Source organism: Musa acuminata, unplaced genomic scaffold (assembly GCF_036884655.1).
Source record: "Musa acuminata AAA Group cultivar baxijiao unplaced genomic scaffold, Cavendish_Baxijiao_AAA HiC_scaffold_1144, whole genome shotgun sequence".
Taxonomy (NCBI): Eukaryota; Viridiplantae; Streptophyta; class Magnoliopsida; order Zingiberales; family Musaceae; genus Musa; species Musa acuminata.
Window position 1 is genome coordinate 46,778 of NW_027021356.1, and position 12,898 is coordinate 59,675.

The following is a 12,898-nucleotide window of genomic DNA, read 5'->3' on the forward strand; positions in this document are numbered from 1 at the left end:
GAATCCGAACCCGTTTCGGTCAAAGAAATCCGTTTTCTAAACCGAATCTGTGTCCGGGTTGGATCCGGGTTCAACCATCAGTCAAACCGAATCCGATGCCTGATCGATATATCCGTCGGTCCAATACTGGTGATTACAAGGTTCACTTGGTGTGAGCCGGGCCGGCCCTTTATAACCCTCGCCATAGCTTTCCTTTTCTCTCTGTCACCGTAGCGAAATCCCCGATCTCTTCTCCAACCCCCCAAACCCCACGGCCTCCCTTTTGCCGGTGGTGCTCCGCCGCCGTGATCGTTCCAGCTGTTGTGGATTTGCGGCCCTACCGTGCTATTCGAGTCATCCGTGAGACGAACGAGGCAAGAATCGAGGTCCGGTTTTGGTTTCATGGTTAATTTGGAATTTTTTTTCCTATTGCACCCAAATTTCCGCTTTTTATCGGGTTGCTTGAGGTCGATTTGACATATGAAAGTTTCGATCCAGCGATAGATTGGATTCTTGATCTGGTTTCGGAAGGGATTTTGGGGAGTTTGCGTGGATCTTGGTGTCGCTTTGTTAGAGCTCTCTGCAGTCGTTTCAAAAGTTCTAGATGCATTGTTCAAATCCGCTTCTTGGGCTTGTCCTCCTCTTACCTCTTTGTAGGGTTTCTGATAACGTTCCATCCTAGGTTTGCGATTGTTGCTTGCCGTTTCGTTGTGTTTTTGGTTTGGAATTGCTCGCACGATAGATGACCTCTGGATGTTTCATTTTTGTCTCTTAGATATTAGGAATTTAGCTTATTGATTCGTGCTTTTGTGGGCTTATGTTATGTCTTCATAGTGATCGATATAGCTGTGCGATAAATCATTATTTTTGCCCTGTTGTGTTCGAATAATTTATCGTGGTTGGTCCCTTTGTGAACGTTGTGTAGTACCATCAAATATAAGTGGCCTATAACACTTCAGGCATATATGTTTGGGAAAAATGCCTTTTTCACCCACTTTGCCAAACACTTAGCGAATCACCAACCATTCGTTTTTGTTAAATGTCTTTCTAAAACCACCGAACCCCTTTGATGTGGTCAAATTTACATATTACACCATTCTAGTGATTGTGATCGCTTGAATTCTTGTTAATCATACCAGTGTCTGACAAAGTGGGTGCCAGAAACACACTTTTATGTGTCATAAGTTAATCCTTTCCAATTTGAAGGTCCTACTATATTTTCAATATCTTTTTAATACGATGAAACTTTATGATTTGAACAAACAACTACACTGTTATAATGAAACTTTGTGATGTCAACATGTAACTTTATCCTTTCCTTTTGCTAATTTTAATTTGGCATTTCCTTAGTTATTTGTCTGGTGTGCCTTTGATTGATTGAATATACGTTATTAGTTAGTGTGATAAGTAAATGTTACTAATTATAATGATATTGAATGGTAGTGCTGTCTCAGGATTTAGTTAAAAGATAGGACATTAAATGGAGGTGTTGTCTGCTTTTCTGCAGGAGGTGATTGCCAGATGCTTATTGGAATCCTCAGATGAAAATATCATTTCATTTTTCTATCTTTATTGAAGAAACAGTTTCTTTTTGACACCTTTAAGCATTATGAGTGGGACTCCAAAGAGGCTGCATGAGGAAGGGGGGCATTCTACACCTTTAAAACGACCACTTGAGGAACCTGGCAGATTCTCAACTCCTCCTGGTAAACTGAGTCAACCAGTCGGTAATGAGTTTCACCTTCCCTTTGAACATGGGCAGCAAGGAAGATTGGCAAAAATTCAACGTGTAGAACCTTCTTCACGTGATATTGATAAGAGATCATCTCTGCTCCATCGGCTGCCTGTGTCCTCTATAAATTCTTTAGACAATCCAATAACATCTGAAAACAGGTCAGAATTGAAATGTTCCAAGGATGCAAGAGATGTTAAGAGTGAAAATCGGGAAGCAAAAGCAGATATTAGGGACATGTACACTGATGTGAGGACGGATCCTCAAGGCAGTAAGGCCGATCATGATACAAGAGTTGATGCCAGGGGCGATGAGAAAGAACATAGGGTCGATAGGGGTTGTCATGGTGATTTAAGGAGTGAATTTAAATTTGAGAAAGATACTTACACTGCAACTAGTTCTCATTTGACTTGGAAAGATACTAAAGAACATCACAGGAGTAAAAGATGTTATGATCCTGCAAATGATGGCTTGGAGTCATGGCATGGTTCTCGAAGTGGTTTACAAAGCACTGATGAAGTCGTGAAGGATCCATCAACAGCTGAGTATCTGGATTCTGTTGAAGCTCATGAGGCTGTTGGGGAGAACAAAGTCGATTTAAAAGGTGAAGAAAAATGTGGAGATAAGGACAGGAAAAGGAAGGAAAGGGATTTTGGTGAAAAGGACAAGGATCGAAGTGATCGTCCGAACAATATGCAGCTCAGTGGTGCTAGTGGTGATCGCAAAGATCTGCTGAGAGAAGAGAGAGATGTGGAGAAATCGGAGAGGGAGAGGAAGGATGTGCAGAAAGACAAGGAATGGAATGGGAAGGATCCTTTGAAGAGAGAATTGTCAGCTGTGAATGAAAAGGATAATTTACACCACGAAAAGGAGTTTGTGGATGGTTCTGTTAGAAATTTTGAGCAAGATAATGTAGCCTTTGAACCGAAGAGAGCAAAAGATGATAGTTGGAAAGCTTATGATAAGGACATTAAGGAGAAAAAGAGAGAAAGGGATGTAGATGTTGGAGAGAGACAGGAACAGCAGAGTCATGACAAAGAGCTGGATGATGGATTTGCAGAAGGAGATGGAGTTACAGAAAAAGACAAGGGTATTCAGCCACGCAAGAGGTTTCTGCGACCAAGGGGTACGCAAACACCTCAGCGTGATGCTCGCTTTCGATCAAGAGCACGTGATAATGAGGGGTATGCTTGAATATATATCTATAGATTTGTTTCAAATGGTGTGTTTGTGTGTGTTGAAAATTTTCTTTTGGCACATCTAGTGAACATCCTTCTTTGCCTTGTGTTTTTTTTTCCTATAGCATGCCTGAGATGAAATCAACTTAGTTAAACACTTGAATATGTTTCTTTGCAAGTCACATAGGTTGTCAAGCAAACTTGATAAATCATGCCAAGAACATTAGCAAGCAAAATTGCTAGACCATGCCTTTCGAGGAAATAAATTAGAATGGGTACTATCGGCTCTGCGGTGACATTGTGGTTGATTCTTTTCATCCTAAAGAGGTTCTTGGTTTAATCCCTTGTGGAGGCAGTGCCAAGTATTTCAGACTAGTGGTTTTTCCCGTGGATGATCAATTCCTATTTAATGAAATAAAAAAATAGGATGTGAAAGCTTTACATGTCACAATTCAGTTTATTTGGATTGTCATATTTGTCTTTGCTCAGGTGTTCATTTGTAATATCAGACTGCATTTGTTCTTCTAAAACATTTCTTTACTTCCGTTTTCACATTATTTTAGGGTTCAAGCCATATTTAAATGTTGATTTTTAGAACTCATGCAAACTGATTAATGGCATAAATCTTTCTTAGATAATGGGGTTTTATTTAATGTTTTAATTCGGTCTCTTTTTCCTCTTCCTTGTTCCTCTAAAGGCGGTGGCGGACTCATTTATTAACATTGTTGTACTTCTTTTACTCTTTGAGTTACTCGTTCAATCTCTGCATCTTTTATAGTGGGTCTCTTTGTACTTTCTCTTGTTCTATTTTGATATAGAGCGCTTCATTTTTCCCTTGCTTTTGGTAAAGCTGTAAATTTAAATGTTGGATTCTTTTCTGTAAATTTAAATGTTGGATTCTTTTCTGTAAATTTAAATGTTGGATTCTTTTCTTGCCACGCATATTGTGTTTTTTATGTATTTGTTTATCTTTATCAATTATATGCTGATTCTTTGTTTTTTTTCTTGCAGATCTCAAGGTCAGCCATGTTATTCGATTTTATGGTTTTAGTGAAATTTTAGTGATGCACATGTCTGATTGAAAGTTGGAACAAACAGGGATGTGTTGCGGGGATAGAGTCATGCATTGGCCTTTAGAACTTACTAACATTTCAATACTACGAAAAACTTGCAATTTATTGTTTACACCTAATGTCTATGGCTATGTTCTCCATTTTCTTTCATAATGATCAATTTTGACTTATTATCCATGATATGGAAAAACATTACTGGTAAGCCTTCATCTATAGTATATAATATTGATAGTAAGCCTTCATTTTGTTTGATATTTAACATGGTAATGAAGTTACTTTTATGTACTTGGTCTTGCAAAGGCTAGATGTATATCTTCAGGTGTACATGCACTTGGTATATTGTAAAGGCTAAAGGCATGTTTGCAGGTCTATGTATAGTATTTTAAAGATGATTTTTTCTGACATATACTGATGTTTTCTTTGCTACTTTACTCAGGGATTGAAACATGCTTCAAATCTGTTTTGCATGCTTATATCCATACAAAACAGGCTATAAAGCTTAATAGTTTTGATAATTTATATTTGAAGTAATTGGTCACCTTTTGCATGATGATGTGATTCTTATGAGTCATTCTCTTTTGGAGTTTTTTCAGGACATCTTTACAAGTTTCTAGTTTCTTTAGAGTTTTTCACTTTGTATATGGTTATATAATTATTCTATTCTGGATTTGATCTATGTTACAAATATTATGATCAGCTAACACCTTGACTAATACAATCATTGATTTATCTGAAACTATCTATTCATGGCTCTATAACTTGTAAATCAGAGTTCCTGTTGTGCCTTTTAGTTGATATCTGTGGATAAGTTTGGATCTCAGCTTGTCAGATGAGTCACTAAATCTTTACACTGATTCCAACATTTTTTAACTTCGGCAGCTAGTAGTACTCTGTTTAAGTAGGTTGCTGTGTCTGAAATACTTAATCTGTTGAGTGTGCTTCAGCATCTACATCACTTGTAACTCTTTCCTGACATTGAATTGCTATCTTTTGTTGTCTTGGCTTTTCTGTCTAAATTTTGTCTTTTCTTTTCACCAGTTCAAGATAGTGTATTTCGTATCTTTTACTGAAAAATTAGAATACTTCTGATTTATATCTAGACCATCTGAGACACTATCATTTGCATGGTGGTATGCAATATGTACGTCTAAGTACATAAAATCACGAGGGGACATTATATATGGGCATTTTTTGATGTTACTTGACCTAGCTTCTGTCTCGAGCAGAGTTTGGTAGTTGCATTTTTTGTAAGAATTGAACATTAAGAATATTTGTCTTTCTTTTCTTCTTTGATTATGGTAAAACCCTTTATTGGTATCGCTGACCTTTTTTACTCGCGTTTATGCAAAGACACTCAAAATTTTGGCATTTTTCCACATTTGCTGTATTGTGAACAGGTTCCTTTTCATTTTATTTTTGTTATTATTGTCAATTTGTTAGACGTATATCCATAGTTAACATGTATTTTGGTGGTAGTTACTCTTAAGATTGAATTAGAACTGACTTTGAACTGATCTTGTCCAGTGATTTAAAAAGGCGCTCGCCTAGGCGCTCGGGCGAGGCGAGGCGAGGCCCGAGCGCCTCGCTTCATTTCCAGGCGACGCGCTTCAAAGAGGCACCGCCTGGGCGCTCGCCCGAGCCCAGGCGTCAGGCGCTCTGGGTTAAACCATGCAACTGAACCATCGTTTTAGGTCTGGTTCGGTCTCCGGTGCTTTAGTTGGTTCAATCGAACCAACTAAAGCACCGATATCTGCGCGTCTTCCCCAACCTTAACTCTGCTCGTCGTTCACGCTACCGCTGCCGCTGCCACTGTTGTCGCTCGTCGCTGCCGCTGTTTGCTTTTACCGCTGCCCTGCTGTCGTTGCCACTATCGTCGCTCGCCGCTCCCACTGTTACCGCTGCCACTGTCGTCGCTCGCTGCTGCCGCTGCCACTCCCGCTTTTCTCAATCAGCACCCTCGGTCTTTCCTTACACTCTTCTCTTCTCTTTCGCTTCTCCTCTTTTGAAAGTATATTGTTAACAGTATACAGTATACTAGTAACAGTATACTAGTAACAAAATTTATATTTATTAGATTAATAATATATTATTTTGATTTTAATACTATTAATATTGATTATGATGAATGACTTTGATGTAAAATTTTATTGTTTTGAATTTTGAAACTTTTTGTTAATGTGACATTGTGATTTTGTATGTTAGATTTTCTTAATTTAATAGCATATTTTTATTTAAAATTTTAAATAATTATATTTATTAATTATATTATATATTTTTATATTTTAGCGTCTCACTTCGTTCGGGCGAGCATCTGAACGAGCGTCTAGCGCCTCGGGCGTTTTTGTCCGTGGCGCCTTTTGGTGCCTAGCGCTTTTTAAATCACTGATCTTGTCTTAGAGCTGTTAGATGCTGGTTGGTTTTAGAAGAATAAAAACCTAGGTTTACTCTTTTCTTAGCAAGTCCGTCTCCAGTTATTATTTGTATTCTCTAATCTGCTATTCTTTTACTGCAGGAAAACCTGAGGCATCTGCAATTGTCTATAAAGCTGGTGAATGTATGCAGGAACTTCTAAAATCATGGAAGGAATTCAAAGCATCTCAGGATATAAAAAATGATAAAACCTTGCAAAATGGACCAATTCTGGAGATTCGAATACCTGCAGAATATGTTACTTCTGCAAATCGTCAAGTAAGGAAACTTTTTTGTTATTGTTTTACTTGACAATATTATCTGTTACCATTGTCAAACAAGTATTAATTAAATTCAAAATATTATCAGAAACTAATTAGTTATAATTAGAATTTATAAAGAAAGATATTAAAACAAATTCATCTAGAAAATTGTTGAACACTACCAGCATTATTACAAAAAGTCATTTTGTACTGAATTTATGCCTTCTTATTACGTTTGTTACAGATGCATAAGCACATTTAGTGAGATATTCCGATGTACATGTTTTCAATTTGTATGCATTTACAATTAGGAACTTTAGTTCCTATCTCAAACCCTATTGCTTTTTAGGATTGATTAGACAAAAAATAATGGAACTACTGTAGGTTATAATCTTTGAATATGGCCTCAAATTATTATATGTTTATAACCGAAAAATAAAATTAAAGGTTGCTTAATAATGAGAGTATGAACTTCGGTATCAATTAATATAAGACAGAGTATAGTGGGTCCACAAAGCAGAGTAGGGCTTGTTGTTGAAGAGATCCAGGGGTTAAATGGAAAACCTGCATTTTGTTTTCTGTTCAACTAAATAGCAACTATATAATTATTGATCTAAAATTGAACCTTTACTTGTTCCCAGGGGTAAATTCTGTTATCAAAGGTTATTCTTTAAGAGAACTAATATTCTGTGATAGAAAAATCCATCAATGCTAAAAAGCAATGGAATACTTGAGAATATATAGCAGGTTAGTAGGAAGATAATAATATGCAATATGAGGTATGCTGCTGGGAGCAGAGGAAGACCATAGAAAGAGGATGAAACAGAAAAGGAGCACCAAGCCACCAGTTTATATCTTGTTACTTCTTTTAAACTCTTGTACAAATTGTGATCATACTTCGAGTACATGTTCCCTCTACTATGTATTTTTCATATACATATATACACACAAATATAGACATTCAAGACTGGTTCCTGCTATTCAAAGGCACAACCTCATAAAAAGATGCAGCCATCATTTACCATTAAAGATATCTAGATCTCCCGTTTCGGGTGAATAAATGACTCGTTAAAGCTTGACTGACACTCTTGAACATGAACACAACTATGGTTATGGCACCATATGACCACTTAGGTAATCATCGAAGTCAGCGATTGAAAATTTTCCAAATGTTATCTGAATAGAAAACTCTTAAATAATGAGTTTGGCTATAAGCCAAGTTGACTTACATGGTAAGATCACAAACCTGCATTACTTCTTAACCAGAAAATTGTTTGTGTGCAACCATGTTGCTGTATTCCTTTGAGTGGTAATCATAGAATTGTAAAGTGTTTGAATAATATTTATAAAAAAGGAGGTAAAGCAAAGTATGCTTATTTTTACTAGTAAAACATGTAATGTTCCCTCAGTGTTGGTTCTTTACGGAATCCATCATTTGCTTTATATTTCATTTTCAATATAGTGCTTCTATAAGTTCCATATATGATTGGTCATCATTGTAAACTAGCCTTTTGGTTCATATATATATGCATATATTTTTCTGACAAGTTGAGTATGTTATCTGCCGTGACTAGGTGGTCATATGTCCCTATTCAATGCACATTGTTTCAATGTGCATTGTTAACAAGTTTCCAACCCTGTGCAGGTAAAAGGTGCTCAGTTATGGGGAACAGATATATACACAAATGATTCAGATCTAGTTGCTGGTATCTATATTATTCTGTTATGTTTATTTGGCTTTTTTTTTTCTTCGTGATGTTTTAAATACAGATCTTATTGGCCAGTTTTAATGCACACTGGTTATATCTCCCCAACATCGTCGCGACCACCATCCTCTATTCAAGAGTTACGGGCTACAATTCGAGTTTTGCCATCTGAAGATTGTAAGTCCATTTACTGAACTTTTTGCATTGTTGTTGGTCATAGTACTGTCTGATTTAGATGCTCTTAGTTTCCCTGTCATTTAGTCGGGTTATATCCTCCTATTGTTTTTTCATTGTATCTGATGCTGCAAGAAATATCTCCAAAATCCATATATTGGTTTCAGTCTGAATGGTACATTAGGTCTAGAAGTAGTTTCTGCTGTTCTAAATCTATGGATAACTTTCCAAACTGAAGTTGGAATAGAATTGTTAATATTCATTTTTTTTTGCACATTTTTTTATCCTTATGGCTACTTGTATTTATTTCATTATCATGCCTCTCTAGAACTATTTCATTATGTTTTGCCTACTTATGTTGCCTGCTTTTTTCTGTTTAGTGCTACTCATAATTATTTCCTACCAATATCACTCTAATACCTGCTTTACTATTTCATTACTAGATTGGTGGTAAACGCTTGTTTGTATGAATAAGCTAGTTTTGTTATCAGATTAAAATTACTATTTTTGAAATTTACTTAATAGTTGTGGCTTTATTTATTGTATTATGGTTTGCTGATTACACTATTCTATGCTCCCACATATTTTTTTGTGTTTTTTATTTCTTTTCTTTGTATAGGCTATACTTCAACTTTGAGAAACAATGTTCGTTCACGGGCTTGGGGGGCAGGAATCGATTGTAGTTTTCGAGTTGAACGATGCTGCATTGTGAAGGTATATACTATTTCCAACTTCGATTACACTTGGTTCATGTTCTACTGACAATGTCATTGTTGCTATTAGTCTTGTTCTAGAATATAAGCTCTAGAGATTTAATGTCTAAAATCATCCATGATTTCACTACTCTCTTTTGTCTGCTTTCACTTTCTTTTACATTTACTGGAATGAACTGTTAGTGTGCGTTTTTCTTCTGAATATATCTCAAATTTGAAATGCATGATTATCTTCAATGACAGAAGGGTGGTGGTACGATTGATCTGGAGCCTCGTCTTACACATACATCAGCAGTAGAGCCAACTCTTGCTCCCGTATCAGTTGAACGAACAATGACAACCAGGGCTGCAGCTTCGGTAAATTTGATGCTACTACTAAAACTTAACCTGAACATGGTTGATTAAGTAAACCATTACTATTGACAGATGTCTGCTGTTTTGGACTAAAAAGTTCTGACATTGTTGTTATCTTTTAATGCTTTAATGTTAAGAAGTATGTGGACCTGCAGATGCCACTATTTAAAAGATTGATGTTGATAACTGAATGAAGTTGATTCTTGATGAGTATTATTAACTCAAATGTGACTTCACCTGTTTTCTAATTTTGGTACTTCATTGTTTCGTTTTATTCTTATTTGTGGTGCTTGCAATGTTCTGTCTTGTCTAGTTGCCTCTTGTTCATTCACATATGTATTGCACTACCTAAAGTTTCTGATATTATTCCACTATGTAGAGGTTATGAGATTGATGATCCCCTCATTGAATTATCTGAAGGTTTCTGAAAGATTTATTCTGCTCATGGCTTCAAATATTGATCGAACTAGTATGTACGGACTGGTATTTTCTAGTCTGAGTAAGGATTGGTACTGGATTATATAGCTCGGTATTATATATATATATATATATATATATATATATATATATATATCGTGTGGTATAGATCAATATACTCAGCATGTTGCTGCTGTGCCTGTCCAACACATTATTGAAAACAGTATTGACCTGTTTTGAAACCTTGTTTTTTCTTGATTCTCTTGTTTTTCGATGATAAAAGGTTCTTGATTTTTTTTATTTTGCAGAATGCTTTGCGGCATCAAAGATTTGTTCGTGAAGTTACAATTCAATACAATCTCTGCAATGAGCCATGGTAATTGTATTTTCACATGTGGGGCATCATGTACTTAGATATTTGTATCACCATGTACTTAGATATTTGTATCTATATATATTTGATGCATATGAACAAATGTTTGTAGCTTCTATACATTATCCAAATTGAGGCAAAAGTTGTGATCTTTCATCAAGTTTGTCTTGAAAGATGTCTACGGGATGGTGCATTACTTAGTATTTGTGTATATGGACTATATACTTTATACTATGTTGAAATGTTGATGCAAAAGAATAAGCATATGACAACTATATGTTAATGTCATATAATCATTCAAAAATATGAATTTAAGTATATGGTACTTAATTTGTTAAAAAAAGTAAAAACATACACTTTAACCGTAAACTTGCTTTTAAGAGTTAGAACTATCTGCTGTTTGTTACTGTCAGATAGATTGTTTAATTTATCTAGTAATAATAAAGTATAAGTTTGCACACTATTGTAATTACATAGTAGTAGACATTGTCTGATTATCCATTCCTTTCAGTTCAAATGGATTTTATTTGCTGGAAGAACCATAATCAATTAATCTTGTCCAAAAATTTGCATATCAATCGTATTGGTGTGTTAATGATATATCAAATGACTGGCCTATACCATGCCATATCACTGAAAAATAATAGAAAAACCAAATTCTGATTGGTATTGACCTATGCGATCTCATTTGGTCCTTGGATAAACCAGTAAATATTGGTCAGTATTTTGTGATCCAATTGGCATTTGAAGCCTTGGTCATATCCTGCTGATTTGATTGTTTATCAGTTGATATTCTTCAAACGCATCATTTTCTTCACCTACTTGTTATTATTGGCGCTCTTATTACCTAGAGGTATGTCTTTGTTTATATTGCATTGTTAATAGCTGTTCATACTGATCTGAATTTAACCTTCACAAGATATATGTGGGGGAGGAATTTGTGCCATCCCTTGGTCATTTCCAGGCTGGTGTTGCCACTGTGTTTTGCCATAGGTGACTAAGGTTCAAGTTATGAGAGTAGCCTCTCCATTTGTAGCATTTCAGTGACACGAGATTTATGCATTTCCTCTCACGTCTGTAGTGAATCTTGTGAAATCTGAGATTCAAACATGTGTTAGTGCTTCTGGGTTCTAGTTTATACTATATTTTCATTGGAGTCATTCTGTTTTTCTTTTGCTGTAAATTGATGGGCCCCAATGGATACAGAATTTCCTGTGTGCATTGTTGATTGAGTCTGTATCAAGTTTCTGCTTCTTTTCGTGTAATGGTATTGATTCACTATGCTTTTATAGCAGGGTGCACTATTAATTAATTTTCTGATTTCTGAAGTGCATGATGCAGCGTTGATTAGCTTAGTTTATTGAGTGGAATGACTTATAAATCATGCTAATTGCTTCAGGCTGAAATACACCATTAACGTTGTTGCTGATAAGGGCCTGAAAAAGCCTCTTTTTACTTCAGCACGACTAAAGAAGGGTGAAGTTCTATATTTAGAGACACATTTCCGAAGGTATGTTCATTTTGAATAATGCTTATTTTAGATGCTGCCTTGTTTGTTGCTATATGTTCCTCTCAGCTAGGACAAATTCTTAATGGGGATATATTTCTATCTTCTGTCAGACATGAAACTTGTAAGATGATGCCGATCCTCATTTTTTTTCTTTGTTGGTTAGGATCAGTACTAAGTCTTTGTATACTATCATGAAATATTTCTCTGTTATGAAACTGCCTAGTCTTTAGTTGTAGCATCTTTTAGTTAGCTACCAGAAATGATGTTGATGCTGGCAAACAAGCAGTTCTAGGGAGGCAACAATCTGAAGTACTTTAACATAAGGTATAACTTTAGGAATTAGGAATCAGGAGGTAAGGTGTCCTTCGTGGAGATTTAGAATGACCAGGATGCTAGGTAGATGTTCCAGACTACCAAGTGCTTATAAGTTATACACAAGAGGAGTAGATGATACCTGGTGGTTAAAAAACTCACCAGATTGTCAAGTGATTTAACTGAAGTTATCACAACAAATGCACCGGCACTGTCTTTTATGTCAACTGCTGTTTGATATGAGAGAACTTTAGCTTTACTAAGATAATCTAAAAGGGAAATATGATCCCTTGGTGCCTATATAGCTTTGAGAGAACTTTTTGAAAGGCTCAGGATGAGTTGTGGGCTCAAATTGGGAGGCAACGGACTGGTCCAACGAGGTGTGAGGTAAAAGCATGGATATTAGAAAGGAGAGGAGTGTAGAAAGGTTTGCCAGTGAATTTCTTTTAAAATTTGTTTTTGTTGTTACCATAGAACCAAAATAGGATGCTTTCTGTAGAAACTGATGAGTTCAGGTATTCATGAAGTTGTGCAAGGTCTTTGCATTGCTTGTTGTATGGAGAATGAAAATGCCGAGTCAACTGGTTTGAGTAGAACAATGTAATTTTGATGAGGAAGTTCTGAGAGAGAATTCAGAAAGATGGGATTGGCACGCATAAGTTATTAGCTTCTTGCTGAGTATCCCTTATGTACCTAACTGTCATT

The 12,898-nt window shown here is 35.9% G+C and overlaps 1 protein-coding gene across 1 annotated transcript; it reads left to right on the top strand.

Moving 5' to 3' along the window:
- The first annotated feature begins 148 nt into the window (after window positions 1–148).
- Window positions 149–11,924, top strand: LOC135671619 (uncharacterized). The gene is made up of 10 exons (XM_065179823.1): window positions 149–365; window positions 1,487–2,895; window positions 3,901–3,908; window positions 6,475–6,650; window positions 8,280–8,340; window positions 8,419–8,517; window positions 9,134–9,228; window positions 9,471–9,584; window positions 10,307–10,374; window positions 11,771–11,924. The coding sequence occupies exons 2-10, from the start codon at window positions 1,589–1,591 to the stop codon at window positions 11,898–11,900; spliced, it is 2,058 nt and encodes a 685-aa protein (XP_065035895.1). The 5' UTR covers window positions 149–365; window positions 1,487–1,588; the 3' UTR covers window positions 11,901–11,924.
- The last annotated feature ends 974 nt before the right edge of the window (window positions 11,925–12,898 follow it).

Bases quoted from the DNA above. Each gene is read 5' to 3' on its own strand.
- LOC135671619 (XM_065179823.1), top strand. From the start codon at position 1,589: ATGAGTGGGACTCCAAAGAGGCTGCATGAGGAAGGGGGGCATTCTACA. The intron at 8,341-8,418 runs GTATCTATATTA...CTTATTGGCCAG, and splicing joins TGATTCAGATCTAGTTGCTG to TTTTAATGCACACTGGTTAT. The intron at 8,518-9,133 runs GTAAGTCCATTT...TTCTTTGTATAG, and splicing joins AGTTTTGCCATCTGAAGATT to GCTATACTTCAACTTTGAGA.